This window comes from Giraffa tippelskirchi, chromosome 3 (assembly GCF_054371585.1).
Source record: "Giraffa tippelskirchi isolate mGirTip1 chromosome 3, T2T-mGirTip1v1.2.pri, whole genome shotgun sequence".
NCBI classification, from domain to species: Eukaryota; Metazoa; Chordata; class Mammalia; order Artiodactyla; family Giraffidae; genus Giraffa; species Giraffa tippelskirchi.
The window spans coordinates 69,549,853-69,570,890 of record NC_137277.1 but is presented as its reverse complement, the minus strand read 5'-3'; the positions used below and the strand labels follow the sequence as shown (position 1 = coordinate 69,570,890).

The 21,038-nt window shown below is 38.0% G+C and overlaps 1 protein-coding gene across 50 annotated transcripts in view; it reads left to right on the top strand.

Moving 5' to 3' along the window:
- Positions 1-21,038, top strand: part of ANKAR (ankyrin and armadillo repeat containing) — a 52,070-nt gene that overhangs the window by 17,088 nt on the left and 13,944 nt on the right. For 44 of the 50 annotated variants that reach the window (XR_014079335.1, XR_014079325.1, XR_014079331.1 and 41 more), the window contains 9 exons: positions 3,815-4,016; positions 6,849-7,057; positions 10,996-11,100; positions 12,415-12,656; positions 14,525-14,693; positions 17,970-18,211; positions 18,376-18,529; positions 18,609-18,770; positions 20,146-20,252. Coding sequence is in view for 32 of the 50 variants with exons in the window: in XM_081579341.1 (XP_081435467.1) it covers positions 3,815-4,016; positions 6,849-7,057; positions 10,996-11,100; positions 12,415-12,656; positions 14,525-14,693; positions 17,970-18,211; positions 18,376-18,529; positions 18,609-18,770; positions 20,146-20,252 (1,592 nt within the window). In the remaining 18 variants the exon portion in view is untranslated. Of the gene's footprint in view, positions 1-3,814; positions 4,017-6,848; positions 7,058-10,995; positions 11,145-12,377; positions 12,657-14,524; positions 14,694-17,936; positions 18,212-18,375; positions 18,530-18,608; positions 18,771-20,145; positions 20,253-21,038 lie in introns of all 50 variants that reach the window. The other 6 variants (XM_081579319.1, XM_081579309.1, XM_081579310.1 and 3 more) reach the window with 2 other exon arrangements.

Below are 21,038 nucleotides of genomic sequence, written 5' to 3'. Positions count from 1 at the left end.
TGGGAAAAATATCAATAACCTCAGATATGCAGATGATACCACCCTTATGGCAGAAAGTGAAGAAGAACTAGAAAGCCTCTTGATGAAAGTGAGAGAGGAGAGTGAAAAAGTTGGCTTAAAGCTCAACATTCAGAAAACTAAGATCATGGCATCTGGTCCCATCACTTCATGGAAAATAGATGGGGAAACAGTGGGAACAGTGTCAGAATTTATTTTTGGGGGCTCCAAAATCACTGCTGATGGTGATTGCAGCCATGAAATTAAAAGACACTTACTCCTTGGAAGGAAAGTTATGACCAACTTAGATAGCATATTAAAAAGCAGAGACATTACTTTGCCAACAAAGATCCGTCTAGTCAAGGCTATGGTTTTTCCAGTAGTCATGTATGGATGTGAGAGTTGGACGGTGAAGAAAGCTGAGCACTGAAGAATTGATGCTTTTGAACTATGGTATTGGAGAAGACTCTTGAGAGTCCCTTGGACTGCAAGGAGATCCAACCAGTCCATCCTAAAGGAGATGAGTCCTGGGTGTTCATTGGAAGGACTGATGTTGAAGCTGAAACTCCAATACTTTGACCACCTCATGTGAAGAGTTGACTCATTGGAAAAGACCCTAATGCTGAGAAGGATTGGGGGCAGGAGGAGAAGGGGACGACAGAGAATGAGATGGCTGGATGGCGTCATCAACTCGATGGACATGAGTTTGGGTAAACTCTGGGAGTTGGTGATGGGCAGGGAGGCCTGGCATGCTGCGATTCATGGGGTCACAAAGAGTCGGACATGACTGAGCGACTAAGCTGAACTGAACTGAAGGCTTCCCTGGTGGCTCAGATGGTTAGGAATCTGCCTGCAATGCAGGAGACCTGGGTTTGATCCCTGGGTCGGGAAGATCCCCTGGAGAAAGAAATGGCTACTGACTCCAATATTCTTGCCTGGAGAATCCCATGGGCAGAGGAGCCTGGTGGGTTACAGTCCATGGGGCCACAAAGAATAGGACATGGCTGAGCAACAAACACTTTCAGCAATGGTATACCTCTCGTATTCTTGCTCTATTTTTTTCTTTTTCTTTTCTAAGTATTACTTATGGCTACCTTGTATAATATTTATTTGTTTACTCTGATTCCCTTAATTGAATATAAGGTCTATAAAGGGCAAGAATTTGGTTTACTTTGCCATGGTATCCTAGAAGAAAGCCCAGCATAGTAGGTGGTCAGGAATTGTTATTGAGTGAACACATGATGGATGAAGGCAGGGAAGTATTTCAAAATCACTGACATTATTAGTATAGAGTAATGTACTATAGAAGTTCAGGAGAGAGAGAGAGTAGACCAGAGTTCTTTCTTTACCTGAAAAGAATTTCTTCAGACTATATAAATCCCTCCAGAATGTCCCTGATTCGAGCATGACTGGGACAGTGTTTCTCAGTCTCAGCACTACTGACATGGTGGGCTTGATCATTCTCTGATGTGAGGGCTGCCCTGTGCACTGTGACATGTTTAATGGCATCCCTGGCCTCTACTCACTAAACGCCAGTAGTGACCCGCACTCCAGCTGTGACAACCAAGAATACCATCAGACATTGCTTATGTCGAGGGGAGAGGGCACTTTTTCCCACTACTATGGGGTAAAACTTTCAAGTGTGTAGGAATCCCATGTATCTTGTTAAATGAAGACTGATTCAGAGGGCCTGGGTGAGAGCCAAGATCCTGATTCCTATTAAACATACTTTAAAGGAGTAAGAGGGGGATGTAAGAATATTATTCCTGCCCCTAGGTTGTGCTAAAATATTTTTTGGAAGAGGATAGACAGGAGAAGGAGAAGATCCTGTGGAGGTTTCTGCTCCAGTAAGTTGTGGTTCTCTATAATCTTCCTGCCTGCCTGTCTAGTTTTAGGAGCAGCATTTCTGCCCTGTGACCTCTCTTCTCTAATGGATCTGAGAAGAGCTGTTCATTTTTCAGCTTGTTCAAGTTTTTCTTTGCTGTTAGGATGGATTGGGGAAGTTTAAGCTCCTTACATTCTAGACTAGAAACTAGAAGACTAAGCAATAATTTTGAATAATTAGATTTGGCTCAGATGTTTTGTATTATTTAAGGCTATGATATAGAACTTAGACTACTAGGACAGGCAAGAAGCCACTGAAATTGTCTGTGTTGGGAGAAAACGGTGCTTCACTGAGGAAATACCATTTTGGCTGAGGAATAAATAAGATTTAGGTAGACCCTAATCATAGAAGTATTGTTTGGGAGAAGGAAGCTTTCAGACAGCAGAAATAGCCCAGAGTGATCAGATTATTCATCATCCAAATCAAGGAGTTTGAAAATGAACGGGCACTATTAATTATGATTCTGGGCAACAGACATAGACCAGTGCTTTCCTGGGAGCCTAGAATGTGTGGTCAGTCACTGTATATTTGAGGAGCTACAAGAGTGAAGAGAGCAAGGTGTGTATGCTGTGTTTCTTTCCATCTATCTTACCCCTCTCTCTTTCTTCCCCTCTTTCTTCCTTTCTTTTTCTTCTCGGAGGGGAGATGGTTCAGGTTAAGTTGGAGCTAGTGCGTCCTTTTTTTGTACTCATGATCAAGTGGCCTCAGGAAGCCACTAAAGAGTTTTAAACAAGAGGTAAAAAGATCAGATTTACATTTGGAAAAGTGAAATGGGAAGGGCAAGAGCAAAGTGGGGATATCAGTTGAGGTTCTAGAGATACTGAGACTTGGTGATGTGCGTACATGCTCAGTCACTCAGTCGTGTCCAACTCTTTACAACACCCTGGACTGTAGCCCACCAAGCTCCTCTGTCCATGGGATTATCCCTGCAAGAATACTGGAGCGGGTTGCCATTTATTTTAGCAGATCTTCCCAAACCAGGGACTGAATCTGTGTCTCCTGCATTGGCAGTCAGACTCTTTACCACTGAGCCTCTTGGGAATCCCCAAGACTTGGTAATGAGGGCTGGTTATGAAGTTGAAATGAGAGGACTCTTTCAGGTTTCTGGTTTATAGAACTGGCTGGATGATAATATCCTTCACTGAATTAGGGAGCAATGAAAGAGGATCAAGTTTGGAGGAAAAGATAGGAGTCCAATTTTGAATACGATAAGTTTGAAGTAGGGTGTGGAGATGCCTAGTGAGATAACAGATCTGGAGCATGGAGAATACATCAGATCTAGAGGCACAATCCTAGGAGTCATCAACTTATAGGTTGTAAATGAAGCCATTGAGGAGATAAAAGTCTTAAGGCTCATTTCGACATCAGGACAATGAAAAGGTCCCAAAGGAGATTGCACAATAAGTAGCCAGAGAGATTGGAGAAAAATCAGAGGGTCTCATATCTCAAAAGCCAGGGGAAGAAACCATTTTAAAATTGAAGTGTTCAACTTACTGTTGAGAAGATAAGAACTGAAAAATACCGACCGGGATTTAGTGACATAGAGACCTTTTATGAGCATATATATATTTTTTAATTTTAAAGAACTTTATCATACTACAAAGCATTTGAATAAAATGGAAAATAATTTAAACAAGAAATAATTTATAACACTGATAGGAGTATTTTATATATTTACTTAATTTTTCAAATATTTAATATTTTGAGTGTTATATTTATTCTTCATAACTTATAAAGAAGTATTTATTTTTAATGGTCCGGTACCCGAGTTAAAGAAATATTGAGTTGCCTAAATTAATCCTTTTAGTGATCTTCTTAGAGCTTTTATATCACACAGAACTAAGCTCTGTGGTTGGACATGATTAATAAGAAGGCATGTTTTTTAGAAATGTTAGATCTTTGAGCACTGAAGTCATTGTCTATCCATTCTAGGTCCAACACCTCTGCACCTGGCAGCACAGGCTTGCTCCTTAGAAACAAGCATCTGTCTACTCTGTTTCAAAGCTGATTATACACTTTCTGAAAAAAGAGGCTGGATGCCAATTCACTTTGCTGCTTTCTATGACAATATCTGCATCATAATCGTTCTCTGCAGGAAGGATCCTAGTTTACTAGAAGCTGAGGCAACAGCTGAGTAAGTTACTAATCATTTATAAAAATACAAATTTCTGCTTTCATGTCTTGCCCCAAACACTGACACTAAAACGAATGGTTGTTATGACTGATTTGAAAGGCTATGTCGGGCTTACTCTGCTGCCTTTTCTGGTCACTATATTTTTCTACCACTTATACTTAGAATTTATAAAGATCGAACTTCTGTTAACCTATACAAGTTTTCTGGAAGAATAAAGAGTAAGTCCTAGGAAGTTTTTCCTAACCTTTTCCCAAAGGGTGGTTCTACAGATTAGTTTATCAAGTTAACTATTTAGTGTCTTAGAAGAAACACGAAACAAGGGAAGGAGGAAGTTGTTCTAAATTGAGCCTTATACAACCAGGAGGCCGCTCCAGACCAAGGTGGATAGACCATGGACAACAGGAGAAATATCTAGTGGTATCCAAGACAGAAAGACAATACAAAGAAGGAAAACAACTTTGCAATAGGGAAACACCCCAAACAATGTTCCGTTTTACAATTTAGCTAACTCGCAACCTTTAGGGTAAAGGTAAACTTCTCCTGAAGGTACTTTCTTGGCCAGTAATCTAGCTACCAGGTTATTGTTTTGATTTAGGCAGAGTTTCAGATATCTCTGAATCTTCAAATAACTTGTCCATTATTATTCATCGTAGAAATAAATCCTCCCTAGGTTGGGGCAGAGATGTGTGTGGAGAAAGCTTTCTGGAAACCAGGATCTCTGGCTAATAGATTCTCTGGCAAATAGACTCTGAAAAGAGCCAAGAGAAGTGGAGATCGAGTTCAGTTCTTAGTTCTGTCATATTTTGACAGTGTGTCTTTGAGCACAAGTGGGGTAAAAGACTGGAAGCACTAAAAAAGTCAAACAACTGAAAATCAGAAGTTGAAGTAAGAAGATATCTGTGAACATAAGGAAGAAGCAGAGGATTTGTAGAGAGGACAATTACCAAGGTTGAGATCTATGTGGAGCTCATGAGAAGTGTGACCATGTGTGATATGGAGACAAATTAAGAGGGTATGATGGGGACCTGAGAGATCAGGACACAGACCGTTGTTAGCATGGGTGTTGAAGTCACTGATAAAAGAAAGGAGGCATGTTGGTGAGGCAGCCAATACATGAGCTAGGATGGTGGAAGGGACCCACTGGCAGGAGGGCAGTGGCAGTGTGGACCTGGAAAGGGTAATAAAATCTGATAACCTATTTTTCAAGTGAGGGAAATCAGAGTGATGGTGTTAGAAGTATTATAGAAGTAATCTTTATTCCTACCACTGAGTAGGAGAAAGAAAGGAACAGGAAGAGAACATTCTTGTTCAAATAGAGAAGGGAGAAAAATGAAGAGATGTTTACTCATAAAGGACAAGTTTTCCCTGGGCCCAGGAAAAAGAGGATAGAGGAGAGGCCTGGGCCAGCTGGATATTGGTGAATTCAAGGACAGGCAGCAAAAGAAAGGGGTTTCATGAAGAGAAGAAGGCATAGGTGTAAGGATTAGAAAATTAATATTTGAGGCCATGTAACATGGTGAAAAAAGGAAAAGAGACTATGTATGAAGGCTGTGCTAATAAGCTGATTGTTAGTACTCTCATTCTTTTACAGACAATAAAGTAATCCAGTTTGCTTAAGGTCGCATTGTTAGTCAATAGATCTGTTAGTAAAGTTATAGTTGAGGTTGCCTTAACAAAGATAGCCCCAAGAATCTGTATTTTAAAAAAGGATAAATGTAGTTCTTTTTCATGAAGTCTAGGCTGACGGTCGAATGCTGGTGTAATGGGTTGGCAATATGAGAAACCCAGAGGTCCTGCTGTTGCTTCTTCATGTGTGGTTTCCCTATTCTGGTACAAAATGAGCGCTTCTGCTTTCCGTATTATGCCGGCACTCTAGCCTTGAGAGAGAGGGGAAAAGTAATGGCACCCTCCATTTCTCTTTAAGGAATCGCCAGGTAACCTCTACTCACACCACACAGGCCGAACTCAGTTGTGTGGCCATACCTCTCCACACAGAAAGCGAGGAAATGTGGCCTTGGGCTGGCCTGTCTTGTGCCCAACCAAAAGACTGTCACTGTCTAAAAAGCAGATCCTGAGTTTTTGACAAAAACTGTTAGTTTCTGCCACACTGAGGAAGCTGGCATTTGAAAAGTGGACATGAGTTATAAAGAGATGGGTTGACACACTATCTGAACCTCAGTTTCAGCATTTGTAAAATGGGCTGATAATACTGGCCTTGCTTTTTCAACTTCATTCATGGGATTGTTGGAGAAGGCAATGGCACCCCACTCCAGTACTCTTGCCTGGAAAATCCCATGGATGGAGGAGCCTGGTAGGGTACGGTCCATGGGGTCGCTAAGAGTCGGACTCGACTGAGCAACTTCACTTTCACTTTTCACTTTCATGCACTGGAGAAGGAAATGGCAACCCACTCCAGGGTTATTGCCTGGAGAATCCCAGGGATGGGGGAGCCTGGTGGGCTGTCGTCTATGGGGTTGCACAGAGTCGGACACGACTGAAGCGACTTAGCAGCAGCAGTAGCAGCATGGGCTTGTTGTGAGGAATCAGTGAGATGGCATATTCTAAGAACTCTGTACAGATTATATCAACTTCTGAACAGATTATAAGGCATGATAATTCAGTTGGGAGGGAGGGTGGGCCAAACACTAAGGACAGCTAAGGCCAGGGAGGCAAATCTATTTACCTGTGGTATATACAGACGAATACCGTGTAAGGAAGAGAAGGCGATGTAGCAATCAGAGTTCCTCCAACAGCAGTTTGGATAGCTTTACAAAAAGTAACTCTGACGCTATATGTGTGCCCAGTCATTACGAGGCTTTCCTCTGTCTTTAGGAATCAGTGTACCCCACTGCTTCTTGCTGCCACATCAGGAGCCCTGGACGCTATTCAATACCTGCTTTCCCTTGGTGCTAACTGGAGAAAAACAGATACTAAAGGAAATAACATCATTCATTTATCAGTGCTGACCTTTCACACAGAGGTGCTCAAGCATATAATAGAGTTAAATATTCCTGAACTCCCAGTGTGGAAAACACTGGTAGGTGAGTATGGAGCACATACTCTCTTTATAAATAAATGTTCTTATCATTATTCAATTTAATTATTGATACTCACTCTGAAATAGAACAAATAAAGCAAGCATCATATTTTGAGTTAAAACCAAAAATACAAAAATACTGAAATATTTTTGTATGTGAAAAATTAGGTTTACTTCTGAATTAAAATAAAAGAATAATAACCCAGGTGATAATTTGTACAATTATATTTATTTTTACTTTTCCAACTTTCTCCAAAAGCAACCGTCCTCTGCTCCATCAAAAAAAAAAGAAATAGGAAATTAAAGTTTGAGTGGAAAATACAAGATTCATTCCTCACCTCCTAATTTTAGAAACAGTTTCAGCAACATCTTTCCTCATATTTTGATGTCGTATGAAAAATTTCTATTTGAGGTTCCCCCCACTCAATTTTTATTTTACCTAGCCAGAAATATTATAAAGGTAAGAATTATTGGCCAACTGAATGTACACATCTAATTTTACTCCCTCCTAAGTCCCAACTAAAATTACATGGAGATTAAATAGCAGCAAACAAGCACTGAAGAGAAAACCAGAAGAAGCAATAAAATGTTGAAAGCAGACAGGCAAATCCTAGGACTTAGCAGTCCAGAGAAACCCATTCCAAGCCAACTGTGGGAAAGCTAAGAGCATCTCAGATTCGCACCACAAATCCCCATTAGGCTGGCTGGAGAGCTTTCTGCAGAGGCTAACCAGGGAAGACCTACAGATCTAAAGAGGGAATTCTCCCTGACTAACTGGAAACTGGGAATCTGAACCAAGAGAAAAGCAAAGCGAATTTCAAAGATGATAGCAAAGGGAAGTCCCAGAATGGAAAGAGTGTACCCAGACCAGCAGGAAAATGTGGGAGGAATGACCGACAGGTACAGAGAAAACTACGATGAAATAAAATAAGGAAATTATCACCTCTAGGTGATACATAGATATATGTTTATATATATACTATCTATAGATATAGATAGAGAAATAAATGTGTATATATACTATATCAGCCCAAGAGATACTAGATAGGGTTTTCAATGTTTATTTGTGTGCATATATATCACTGTATATCTTTTTCTTCTCTGATTACTGAGGCTAAGACTTCTAAAACTATGTTGAATAGTTGTGGTGAGAGTGGGCACCCTTGTCTTGTTCCTGACTTTAGAGGAAATGCTTTCAATTTTTCACCATTGAGGATAATATTTACTGTGACATTGTATATATGATACACATCTATCTATCTATATAGATAGATGTATATATCTATAGATATGTATATATAATAAATATCTATCTAAATCTATATCTATATCTGGGCTTCCCCGGTAGCTCAGCTGGTAAAGAATCTGCCTGCAATGTGGGAGACCTGGGTTCAATCCCTGGGTTGGGAAGATCCCCTGGAGAAGGGAACAGCTACCCACTCCAGTATTCTGACCTGGAGAATTCCATGGGCAGTAGAGTCTATGGGGTTGCAAAGAGTCAGACATGACTAAATGACTTTCAGTTACTTTCAAATATATATCTGTATATCTATATCAGATATATAGACATGCATATATATATATATATACTATCCATAGATATGTATATAGATATTATGTATATCTATATATAAATGGTATAAACATACCCATATCTATAGATAGTATGTGTATATATATATAGGAGAAACTAAGAAGAGTATCTTGTTACTTTTGATAAAGGCTAACGCATTTGAAATGCAGTGGTAAGTTGGATCATAGAAAAGCAAGAACATTTCAGAAAAATATCTGCTTCTGCTTCACTGACTATGCTAAAGCCTTTGACTGTGTGGATCACAACAAACTGTGGAAAATTCATAAAGAGATGGGAATCCCAGACCACCTTACCTGCCTCCTGAGAAATCTGTATGCAGGTCAAGAAGCAACACTTAGAACCAGACAGGAAACAACGAACTGGTTCCAAATAGGAAAAGGAGTACGTCAAGGCTGTATATTGTCACCCTGCTTATTTAACTTATATGCAGAGTGCATCATGTGAAATGCTGGGCTGGATGAAGCACAAGCTGGAATCAAGATTTGCAGGAGGAATATCAATAACCTCAGAAATCAGATGACACCACCGTTATGGCAGAAAGTGAAGAGGAACTAGAGAGCCTCTTGATGAACGTGAAAGAAGAGAGTGAAAAAGCTGGCTTAAAATGCAACATTCAAAAAAATGAAGATCATGACATCTTGTCCCATAGTGGCAAATAGATGGAAACAATGGAAACAGTGACAGACTATTTTCTTGGGTTCCAAAATCACTGCAGATGGTGACTGCAGCCATGAAATTAAAAGACGCTTGCTCCTGGGAAGGAAAGTTATGACCAACCTAGACAGCATATTAAAAAGCAGAGACATTACTTTGCCAACAAAGATCCGTCTAGTCAAGGCTATGGTTTTTCCAGTGGTCATGTATGGGTGTGAGAGTTGGACTGTGAAGAAAGCTGAGCGCTGAAGAATTGATGCTTTTGAAGTGTGGTGTTGGAGAAGACTCTTGAGAGTCCCTTAGACTGCAAGGAGATCAAACCAGTCGATCCTAAAGGAAATCAGTCCTGAATATTCATTGGAAGGACCCATGCTGAAGCTGAAGCTCCAGTACTTTGGCCACCTGATGTGAAGAACTGACTCATTGAAAAAAGACCCTGATGCTGGGAAAGATTGAAGGCAGGAGGAGAAGGGGACGACAGAGGATGAGATGGTTGGATGGCATCACTGACTCGATGGACAGGAGTTTGAGCAAGCTCTGGGAGTTGGTGATGGATAGGGAAGCCTGGTTTTTTGCATTCCATGGGGTTGCAAAAAGTCAGACATGACTGAGCGAATGAACTGAAGACGTTCTGGCCCCTAAAAGTAATAGCCTAATGGTACAAAAAATTTCTTGACAACCATTCCTTCTACAGCCATTGTTGGGAAGTCCTGATAATGATGTGAACACAACAATAACTATGAACATCTGGCCACTGCTTCATTGCTTCGTGCTCTATAATTGCTCTCTCTCACCACACTGGCCATTTTCACTGTCAGTAAAAGAAGAATTAGCATTTATTAGAACTTTCCAGGATTAGCTCTTGGAGTGGAACCTGAATTTTAAAAGAGAATACCATGGAGTCAACTACCTAGGTAGGAGCTGGGACTAGATTTGTTATTATGGGGGCTGGGGAAAGAGAGATGAATGAAGATATTTCTATGAGTCTTTGTTTGCACCAGATAAATTGTTTAGAATCATGTATATTTGTATTATTTCCCGTCTGGAGTATAAGTTCCTTCGAGATTTTTAAAAGTATCTTCTTCATACTCAGGCAATGTATAAAGCTTCATATATGATTTAATGCTGGAAAAGATTGAAGGCAAATGGAGAAGGGGGTGGCAGAGGATGAGATGGTTAGATAGCATCACTGATTCAATGGACATGAATTTGAGCAAACTCAGGGAGATTGTGGACAGAGGAGCCTGGTGTGCTACAGTCGCAAAGAGTAAGACACAACTTAGCAACTGAACAAAAACAACAGATTTTTATTGACAGTAATGTAGCTTACTTTGCTATGCTTGAAAACCTATACTCAAATTTTATTCAACAACTGATTTCAACAATATAGCCTAAGAGCTATATTATTTTCCAGATGATTTTTGAACCATGTGACTAGCCAATCTAAGTCATTCAGGCCAAAGATAAAGAATTTTAGGATATTTTATACTAATTGTATAGATTATAAACTTTGAAGATCATGGGTGTTCAGTCTGTCTAAGCACCTCACAAGCACAAAGGGAATTAAAGAATGCAGTTGGTGGTGATGGTGATCTCAACTCATGGCTTCACTTGGCCTACGCAGAAACAGAATCAATCGTTCTCTTACCTCTTGTGAAATTACAATGTGTATCTTTCTGTTGAATACTCATCAGAAATGTTGCAGTGCGAAAGCTATAAACGAAGGATGATGGCTGTCATGTCTTTAGAAGTAATCTGCTTAGCAAAGGATGAATACTGGAAATGTATTTTGGATGCAGGTGATGTAAAATCTATTAACTATCTTTTGCTTATGCTATTTTATGTAGAGATATGTTCACTAACTTTAAAACGTATTTTTAATTGTGAAGAAAACTTTTTAGTTGATCTTAAGTTTCTATTTTTCTTTTTTCTAAGATAATTCCCTTTACCTGTAAACCTTGTATTTTATATTTCAAGTGAAAGTGGCACAGGATCAAAAACTATATAAAGCTCATTTCTGTAAAACTTTGCAAGCTCAAAAATTATATGAAATTAATTCACCATACTACCCTTATGTTTATTTTCACTTAAAAATTATCCCTTTTCTCTATTTGTACATTTTATTTATAAAAATAGCAGTTACAGTATCAGGCCTGGGTCTGTAACTAGCTCTGCATTTAGAACTTAGACTGATTGCTTACTTTTCTGTATGCCTAACTTCCTCATTAATAAAATAGTTACTACCTCATAGGATTGTTTTGAGAACAATAGTACCCATTATAACTTTCTGAAATGATGGAAATATTCTATCTACACTATCCATTATGGTAGCCATTACTCTAATGTGAATATTGGGCCCAAATGAGATGCTTCAGAAATACTGATTGATTGAATAAATGAATGAATGAAAAAGTTATAGACAGTCCCTTAGCATGTTCCTAAAAACAAGTACAAAAAGTTTTTGTTCAGAAAAGTGAACCACAGGCAAACAAGTCATGATGCAGCTTTCATCTAAGGTAGCTAAATACGTACATACATCCCTAATTATACCCATTGCATTTCCCCTGTGTCGTGTGTGCTGGTTAGTGCTTTTCCTTCACATTGAACCTAAGGAACAAGCATCCAACTGAAGCTGTATTTTCTATGTTCACCGTGCCCAGTGATTTCTATCTTTGAACCAATTGTTTGCATTTTTCACAGCTACTTATATAAAATATGGATAAAATATAATAAAGTGCTCAAATAATTGCCTATACCACTGCAAAGTTGATGTAATAACCAAAAGTGAACTCTACCATATGGTAGCTCAAATAATTTATTTTTCAATTATCTTAAGCCAAAGTTCAGTGTTTCAAAGGTGGCTTAGTGTTGCCAATATGAAATGTATGATTGCGTGGTGTGTGAAAATCAAATGTATAGACAATGAGAACTGCCCATACTATAGACAAGACAGAAAAGGGCATTTGTGTGGTTTCAAATGATAATTTTATAAATATTTCATCAAATTATTTCCTAATTGTTTATATGGCAATGCCCGTAAATATTAAGTCTATCATGATAAATTGACTACAAATAGTTACAAACTGTGCTCTTTCTTGATCTTTTCGTTGTAGGCACCATTCCTGCATTAATCAATCTATTAAAAGGCTCCAAAATAAAATTACAGTGCAAAACAGTTGGGTTATTGAGTAATATCTCAACCCACCCAAGTATAGTGCATGCTTTGGTAGAGGCGGGAGCCATTCCAGCTTTGATTAACCTACTGGTTTCTGAGGAACCTGAACTACACTCTCGATGTGCTGTCATTCTATATGATATTGCTCAACTTGAAAACAAGGATGTTGTTGCCAAACACGTAAGCTCTTTTCATAGAACATCATTTTGACTGAGTGATTCTCTCATACGGAAGCTAGAAAGATGCCCATTTCATTCTGCAGCGGCCCTCATAAACTCCCAGGGGAGAATTCCAATCTTGGTGAGGATGCAAAGAGCAAACCAGCCACAATACCATGAGTACCAGAAGTGAACAAGAGCAAGAACAAGAGCTCAGTGCCCAGAACAGGCACAGTGAAGGGTTGTGTGCCAACCCTGTCCTGAAGTCCCTCTGTTTGATTTTATTTCATTTCCCCCCACCCAATTCTGCCCTGCTTGTCTCTTGCTATGTTTTTGGCCTTATTTATTTTTGTGTGGACTACTGTTTGTCTTTTATAACTCTTCACATCTTTCCTGGGCTTTTCCAACTCATTTCACTGCCCCTTGTCTCAAAAAATCTTCCCTGAGCACTGCTGTCTCTTCTGTGCACCTTTATTTTATAAAGGTGATTGCCTAATATAATTTTTTCACTGATAATATCAATATCATTTTCAGTTAAAGTTTTTCATCTACTTTGTGATATATTTTTTCTGATGAGCATTCTTTATCTGTCATAAGTTCTTCCTATTTTTTCTCTTATAATATGTTTGAACAGATCCTGTTCTAGGTCCTTTTTGATCAGTACTCACTTTGAATGAGATAAGTTCTTTCTAATCTAGCTATTTGCAGGAAATGCATGTGGGAAAGAGCCCAGGTCCATGTTCTAGGCTACAAGAATATGACATAGGCTGCAGGGTTGTATGCACGGGATCTTTCGCCTTGCCTTCCCTTAGCTGACAGCAATAAAGTACCCATTATGTCGTTTCTATTTCCTCCACAGTGCAGAATCTGTCTCTTTCTTTTTATCTCACCAATAACTCTACTTCTTCTAAAAATCTTATCAGTATAATTCTTTATTCATCCTTGCCTTCCTTAATTTTCAACACTTTATGACTAACTGGTCCAGGGAAGATCCTGCTGCCATCCTCCACACGCATTCCTATTGTTCCAGACAGAGAAGTGTGTGTGTGTGTGTGTGTGTGTGTGTGTGTGTGTGTGTGTGTTTTCCTGTCCCTTAAAGTAGAGCCATTTACTTTAGAAACTGTGTTCTGCCAGTATTTCTTGTAGCCAGTGGCCATGGGAGATCTCTCTCATCTCTGTTGACTACTCAGAAACATTTATTATCATTCAACATTACAGATGTCTCCTAGCTTTATTGAAAATAATGTTACACTTCTGTTTCTTGTCTTGTTTAATATTCTTGCATTATTACTGCTAGTAGGGAGAAATGCCATCTTTACTCCACTTAAAACTAGTAAACTATACTTACATTTAAAAATAACATTTTGTGTTACATAACTATAACTGCCAATTACCAGTGCAATGTATACAATGACATATATTTCCAAATGGGCATTGTATTCAATTATTACTCAGTTGTTTCACTTTTAAATACTTAAATGTTACAGTGAACTTGCAGCCTCAAATTATTTTGGTATAAAGGAGGCTATTTGAAAATATATTTATAGGAACCTCCCTGGCTGTTCAGTGGTTAGGACTCTGCACTTACAATGCAGGTTTGATCCCTGGTTGGGGAACAAAGATCCTACATGCTGCACGGCATGGCCAAAAAATGAGAGAAAATATATTTATAGAATACTTACCTTAAAATTAAAGCATAAGATATGCTCAAAGTTGTGATAACTGTCATTTAATGTACCATATCAGTAAACACGTTTGTTTATGGGCAATTGTTCTGTCCTAAATGAGCAGATGTTTGTATCAAGAAAGATTATAGACTTGTGTTTCTAAATAAAGATGGCAGACCTCTTAAATAAATTTGATTATAATTAAATACTATTTTATTTTTAGAATGGAATCCCAGCTCTGATAAATCTCTTAAACTTAGACATAGAAAGCGTGCTAGTAAACGTGATGAACTGTATGCGGGTCTTATGTATGGGAAACAAAAATAACCAAAGAGCAGTGAGAGACCATAAAGGCATCCCATACCTTATTTCATTTCTGAGTTCTGATTCAGGTAAGTCTCTATTTCTATAAAGTGACCAGATTATTAAGTGAAGCAAATAAAGGTCTGGACTTGTCATTAATGAATAAATGTCCTGGATTAATTTAGGATGGATCTAGACATGTGTAATATAACCTAATTTCTGAAACACTTAAATTTAAACCACTGGATTTATAAAAGGAATTTATTCTCAAAGCCATTAATTTTAAAAATGTTGAACTAGACATTTTAAAAGATGGAAACATTGGCACAAGTAATAAAAATAATGTAATATGTTAATATGCCCAGAGATGCCAGTAGATGTCTCCTTGGGTGCATAAGACACATATTGATCATTGGAAGCTATTTTTCAGGTTACATAAGGACTTTAGATTTGTTGTGAGATATCGGATATCAGAATTCAAGGTAAGGAGGTAATTAGGCTAATTGTCAGACTCTGAAGTGCATATAAATACCAAGAACACCAGAAGCTATGAAGCAGTTTCTGCAGCTACTGCAAATGGTCTCTTAGATTCTGTAAGAATTTTCTCATCCCAATGAACATACACATAACAGTGTAAACTTCAGGTCTGTGGTTTCCCCCCACATATGGGGGCATAAAAAATTGGGAGAAAGCGGGAGGAATAAAAAATTGGGGAAAAGCTTGTATGTTTTCCTTCCTGCTCAGTTTATTATCTTTCTTTCTATTCTAGTTCTCTAAGAATGAATACAGAATAACTATGTTGGCTATAATGTAAGACAAGGTTATGGATAAGGGGATTACTGCAGAAGGTTTTCGTTTACTTTAGTACTTCAAATTAAGCAATTATCATCTAAGAACCTCTTTCATGTAGTGAAATCATTTGAAAGTTCTTTTCCTTTGTTACAAATCCAAAAAGTCATTTGGAATGTATTCACCTGTCTCCTCATTTTGCCTAATTCTCTGAGTCTGTTTCTGTGTATTGGGTAGGTTGGAGAAGTGGCCTTACATAGGCGATGTCCTATGGAGTCCAGCAGCATGCTACCCTCTGGCCGTCAGACCTAGATGCTCAAAGAGTACCCTTACATGGGCTGTATGTCCCCTCCTGTTGAAGCAGGGCCAGCTACTCTGGGCACACTGGTAGGCAAGGCTGGCCTCTGGTCTCGTTGGCTGAGAGGCCCTGCCTTGTGTGGTTGCTATGGGCAGCTGGTGGGCAGGGCAGGCTCTGATGGGTAGCTAGTTGGGAGGCCTGTCATGGACTGGTACAGGCAAGCTGGTGGGGCTAGAAGAGGATTCCAAAATGTGCCTGCAGCATCAGCACAGTGGAGGGAGGTCACAAAACCAGCTGCCTCAGAGTCTCATTCCCCTGTGGAGTGCCAGCTGCCTCCTGCTTCCCCTGCAGGCTCTCCAAGATGAGCAAGTAGGTCTGACCCAGGCGCCTTTCAAACTGCTGCCTCTCCGCACTGGGCCTCTGAGCATGTGAGATTTTGCATGCACCCTTTAAGACAGTTTCAGTTTCCTACAGACACATGAAAAGATGTTCAACATAACTAATCATCAGGGAAATGTGAATCAAAACCACAATGAGGTATCACTTCACATCTGTCCAAAGGGCTATCATCAGAAAGATAGCAAATAACAAGCGTTGGCAAGGGTGTGGAGGAAAAAATAATCTGGTGCATTGTTGGAGGGAATGTAAATTGGTACAGCCAATATGGAATAGAACTAACAAATGATCCAGCAAATCCACTTTTAGGTATTTACACAAGGAAAACTTAAATGTTAATTTATAGAGATAAAAGCACCCTTATGTTCCATGTGGCTCAGATGATAAAGAATCCACCTGCAATGCAGGAGACCTGGGTTCGATCCCTGGGTTGAGAAGATCCCCTGGAGAAGGGAAAGGCTACCCACTCCAGTATTCTAGCCTGGAGAATTCCATGGACTGTAGAGTCCATGGGGTTGCAAAGAGTCAGACAGGACTGAGCCACTTTCACTTTCATGTTCCATGCAGCATTAGTTACAATAATATTGAAGTAACCTGAGTGCCTATTGATAGATGAATGAATAAAGAAAATATAGTATATATACAAAATGGAATATTCACAGCCACAGAAAGAATGAAATCATGCCATTTGCAACAATATGGATGGAACTAGAGGGTATTATGCTAAGTGACATAAGTCAGACAAAGAAATACTGTATTCACTTATATGTGGAATCTAAAATTGAAAACAAATAAACAAACAAAACAAAAGGTAGATACAGAGAAAAAAACTGTGGTTGCCACAGGAAAAGGGGTTTGGGTGTTGTATGAAGTAAGTGAAAGGGATTAAGAGGTACAAATTTCCAGTTATAAAATAAGTCATGATGATGTAATATACAGCATAAGGAATATGGTCAATAATATTGAAATTACTTTGTATGGGAATAGACAGTTACTTTTTGTGGTGATAGTTTCCTAATAAATTGAAATATTAAATAACCATGTTGTACATCTGAAACTAATGTAATATTGTATGTCAACTATACTTCAATTTAAAAAGGAGAAAAAAGAAAATGAATCTACCGTGAATGTATTCAGTTATTCCAATAATTCCTAGGACTCTATGCCAAGGGGAAAAATGTACAAACAGGAAGGAAATGTGCCAAGATTTTTCCTAAGCATTGTTCAAAACAGTGAAAAGTTAGAAACAACCCATTGTTTTTTAAAATGTAAATGTTTAAGGAAATGTGAGACATGCATTAATGGAATATTTAGGAGACACTGATGTTCATAAAGAATGGGAGAAATTTTTTTTTACTGGCAAATTAAAATGCAGGATACTGTGTTTATAGTACAACTATGTTAAGTATAACACTATCTAAAGTTATCTATGGTTTCCCTGGTGGCTCAGACGGTAAAGAATCCACCTGCAATGCAGGAGACATGGGTTCGATTCCTGGGTTGAGAAGATCCCCTGGAGGAGGGCATGGCAACCCACTCCAGTATTCTTGCCTGGAGAACCCCCATGGACAGAGGAGCCTGGCGGGCTGCAGTCCATAAAGTCACAAAAGAGTCAGACACGACTGAGCGACTAAGCGCAACGTTATCTATATTGATATAATATATATTTACAAAAATAGTGGATGATATTACATGGGATGTTTGTGCTTGGGTGGTGAAAGTCTGAAGAGTTTTATTTCTTTTTTTCTATTTTCCTTTATTTTCTAAATTTTCTAGACTCTGTAAACTTGACTTTTAAATATGGAAAACTAGTGATACGCTGCATGCTTATATTCCTACTTTTTAAAAGATTTATTTAACTGGTTCTTGAATTCATTTGAAGATGTGTTGACAGCGGTATCTTCTGTTACAATTGCTGAGGTTGCTCGTGACAATAAGGAAGTTCAGAATGCTATGGCTCTGGAAGGAGCCATTCCTCCTCTGGTGGCTCTGTTTAAAGAAAAGCAGCTTAGTGTCCAAGTGAAGGGTGCAATGGCTGTGGAAGCACTGGCATGTTACAACCCTGCTATCCAGAGAGCATTTCTAGAAAAATCATTAAGTAAATATCTTTTAAAACTTCTCAAGGTAGGAATTTTATTACTTTTCATTTTTCTTAAAGTATTCAATATTGAATTTAGCTAAGTGAAAAGAAAACTAAAACCAATCCTAGAATAAACGTTTTATTAAACACACATTCCTGTGGTATTCAGTAAATCTTCATTGACTGAATAGAATATTTTTTTAAATAGGCGTTTCAAATAGATGTTAAGGAACAAGGAGCTGTAGCACTTTGGGCCTTGGCAGGACAAACACTAAAGCAACAAAAGTATATGGCAGAACAGATTGGATACAACTTTATCATAAATATGCTTTTATCACCATCAGCTAAAATGCAGTATGTTGGTAAGTTATGTTCTATGCATAAATCTACACAATACAGAACAAGACTTTGTTAGACATGTTTCTTGCTTTTCTTTGTCAGGAGGTGAAGCCGTCATAGCTCTAAGTAAGGACAGCAGGATCCACCAAAATCAAATATGTGAAGGGAATGGGATCGCACCACTGGTCCGCTTACTAAGGATTAGTAAAATAGCCGATGGCACACTGCTGAGCGTCATCAAAGCAGTGGGATCCATCTGTATTGGTTTGTAGATTTATTCTCAGTTCTAAAAATATTAGTAAGGTACTATTCTTCCTCCCTATCCCTACTGTTGCAGCCCTTAACCATATCTAATCTGTTATTATAATATTTTTATTTCTCAAAGACCTTAATGGGTAAAACTGATGTAATTAAGCATAGTATATCAATCTTGCTTTGAATTCTGGTTAGAATGAGAAATGAGGACCATGAGCCTTGGCTATTTTGACTTAAAGCAATCTCTTTTTTTTTTAAGTTTAAGAGAAAAATATTTCTTATTTTGAATCTTAGGAACTATATGTTTTTGAAGATACAGAAGTGTTTCTAATGCAGCTTTTTCTATTCCACTCTCTTTCCATAGTCATTCTTTGTTTATGTAGTGGCCACTAGGTCTTGTTATTCCTTTCTTTGCAAAGGAATTAACCTTCCATAGTCACACATATTTCTTCATTAATTAGGCCTTTGATATCTCCCGGCAATGTTTTATAGTTTCCAATGTACAATTCTTGCACATATTTTGCCAATTTTATCTTAGGTATTTCATACAACATGCATGCAACACTCCCTACCTCAGTGCCTGGTGCACCAGGCATTCAATACTTGACTGTTGAATGAAGAATATTCATGTAATTATTGTTTGTGTACATCTCCTGGTGGCCAATGGAAAAGGGGAGTAGGGAACAATGAAACAAAAGTATTCTTTGCTGCTCCTATTCCCTTAGTTGCTTCAAACTTCACCTGGTAATAATAAGTAGATGCTTTCTCTTCATTGTTCCTAAAGGGGCCCGATCTTGTACTTATATTTAATTATGTAAACCCACTGTACTTGTAGTGTGGCATTTATTGGTAAAAGAAAAAATTTTAAATTGTTTGTTCATGTCCACTAGAAAGATGATTTGAGTCTCTTAATTGAGATTAGAGCTGCGATTTAAAGTAGTATGCTTAGAAGAAGTAAGATTATCTTTTTAGTATGAGTATTTAAGGAATCCAGTTTTAACCAGGTGATTACTCAAGTTATTTTTATAAAAACAAACTTTTAATGGAAAACAGTAGCAGCTATAAGCTGAAGTACCTTGCACATAATTATTTTTTAAATAAATGATAGCTATTACATTATTATTCCCTGATAGTCCAGCACTTCTAATTTCTTAGTTTTGTGACTATTAGAAAACTGTTCTAACAGTAAATTTTCCAGGATTAATCACTTTGCCTTTTAAAAAGTTAATTAAGGTAAAATAGTGTCAATAAAGCATTTCCTTTTGTAATTTACCAACCATATTATGCTAGGACACATTGAGAACCAAACATATTGAGCTATGTTTGACTTCACCATTTCCAAGATGGAAAAAACGTTATCTCATTGAGATGTGGATTCTTACAGGTGTCGCTCATACAAGCAATCCCATTAGTCAACAATTTGTTGTAGATGAAAATGCCTTTCCAGTACTTATTCAACTACTGAGAAGTCACCCTTCTCCTAATATTAAGGTATATACAAGACTTTTGTGTGATATAGTAAAAATTAACATAAATGACTTTTTAAAGAATAATTTTTATCTTTAGGCAAGCTCAGAAGTATAATAAAAATATCTAACATTGTAAACAAAATCCTAATTTTTTTAAATTTATTTTTTCATTGAAGGATAATTGCTTTACAGAATTGTGTTTTTTCTGCCAAACACAAAATCACAAAATCCCAGAAGTTTTAAAACAGAAAAGTTGCCACAGAAAGAGGTTTTGTGGATTCTTTGATACTTCAAAAGACAAAAAAAAAAAAAAACACCTGAATTCTGGGGAATTGGGTTAATTTTCTTATCTAGATTTTAAGACTAGAATGCCAAAAACAAAAATATGAAGGAAATTAAAACCCCTTATTAAAGTGAAAAAAATTGCTGCAAAGAGAGTAGCAAAGATATTTACTAAATTTTATTAAAATATGGTTTCTTCAGATTTAACAAGAAAGTCTTAGTCTTCTGTCCTTACTTATCGAAGAAGTTTTATTCCTCAGATATTTGATTATTCATAGAATTTCTTCCCTTCTTCCTCAGATACTGGTTGCTAAACCTGGGTGGGGATAATGAGGATGTGTGATTTATGTAGTAAAATTTCTCAAATATAAATGAATCCTGTCAGTGTTTACACCATCAAAACAGCCCTACTTTCCACCAAGCAACCTGTGTTGGCTGGCAGAAATACTTTTCTCAAGGGTGGACACTGCTAGGAATTACTATGAGTTGCTGAAGAGTCATTCATTCTTCCATTTACTTCTAGTTA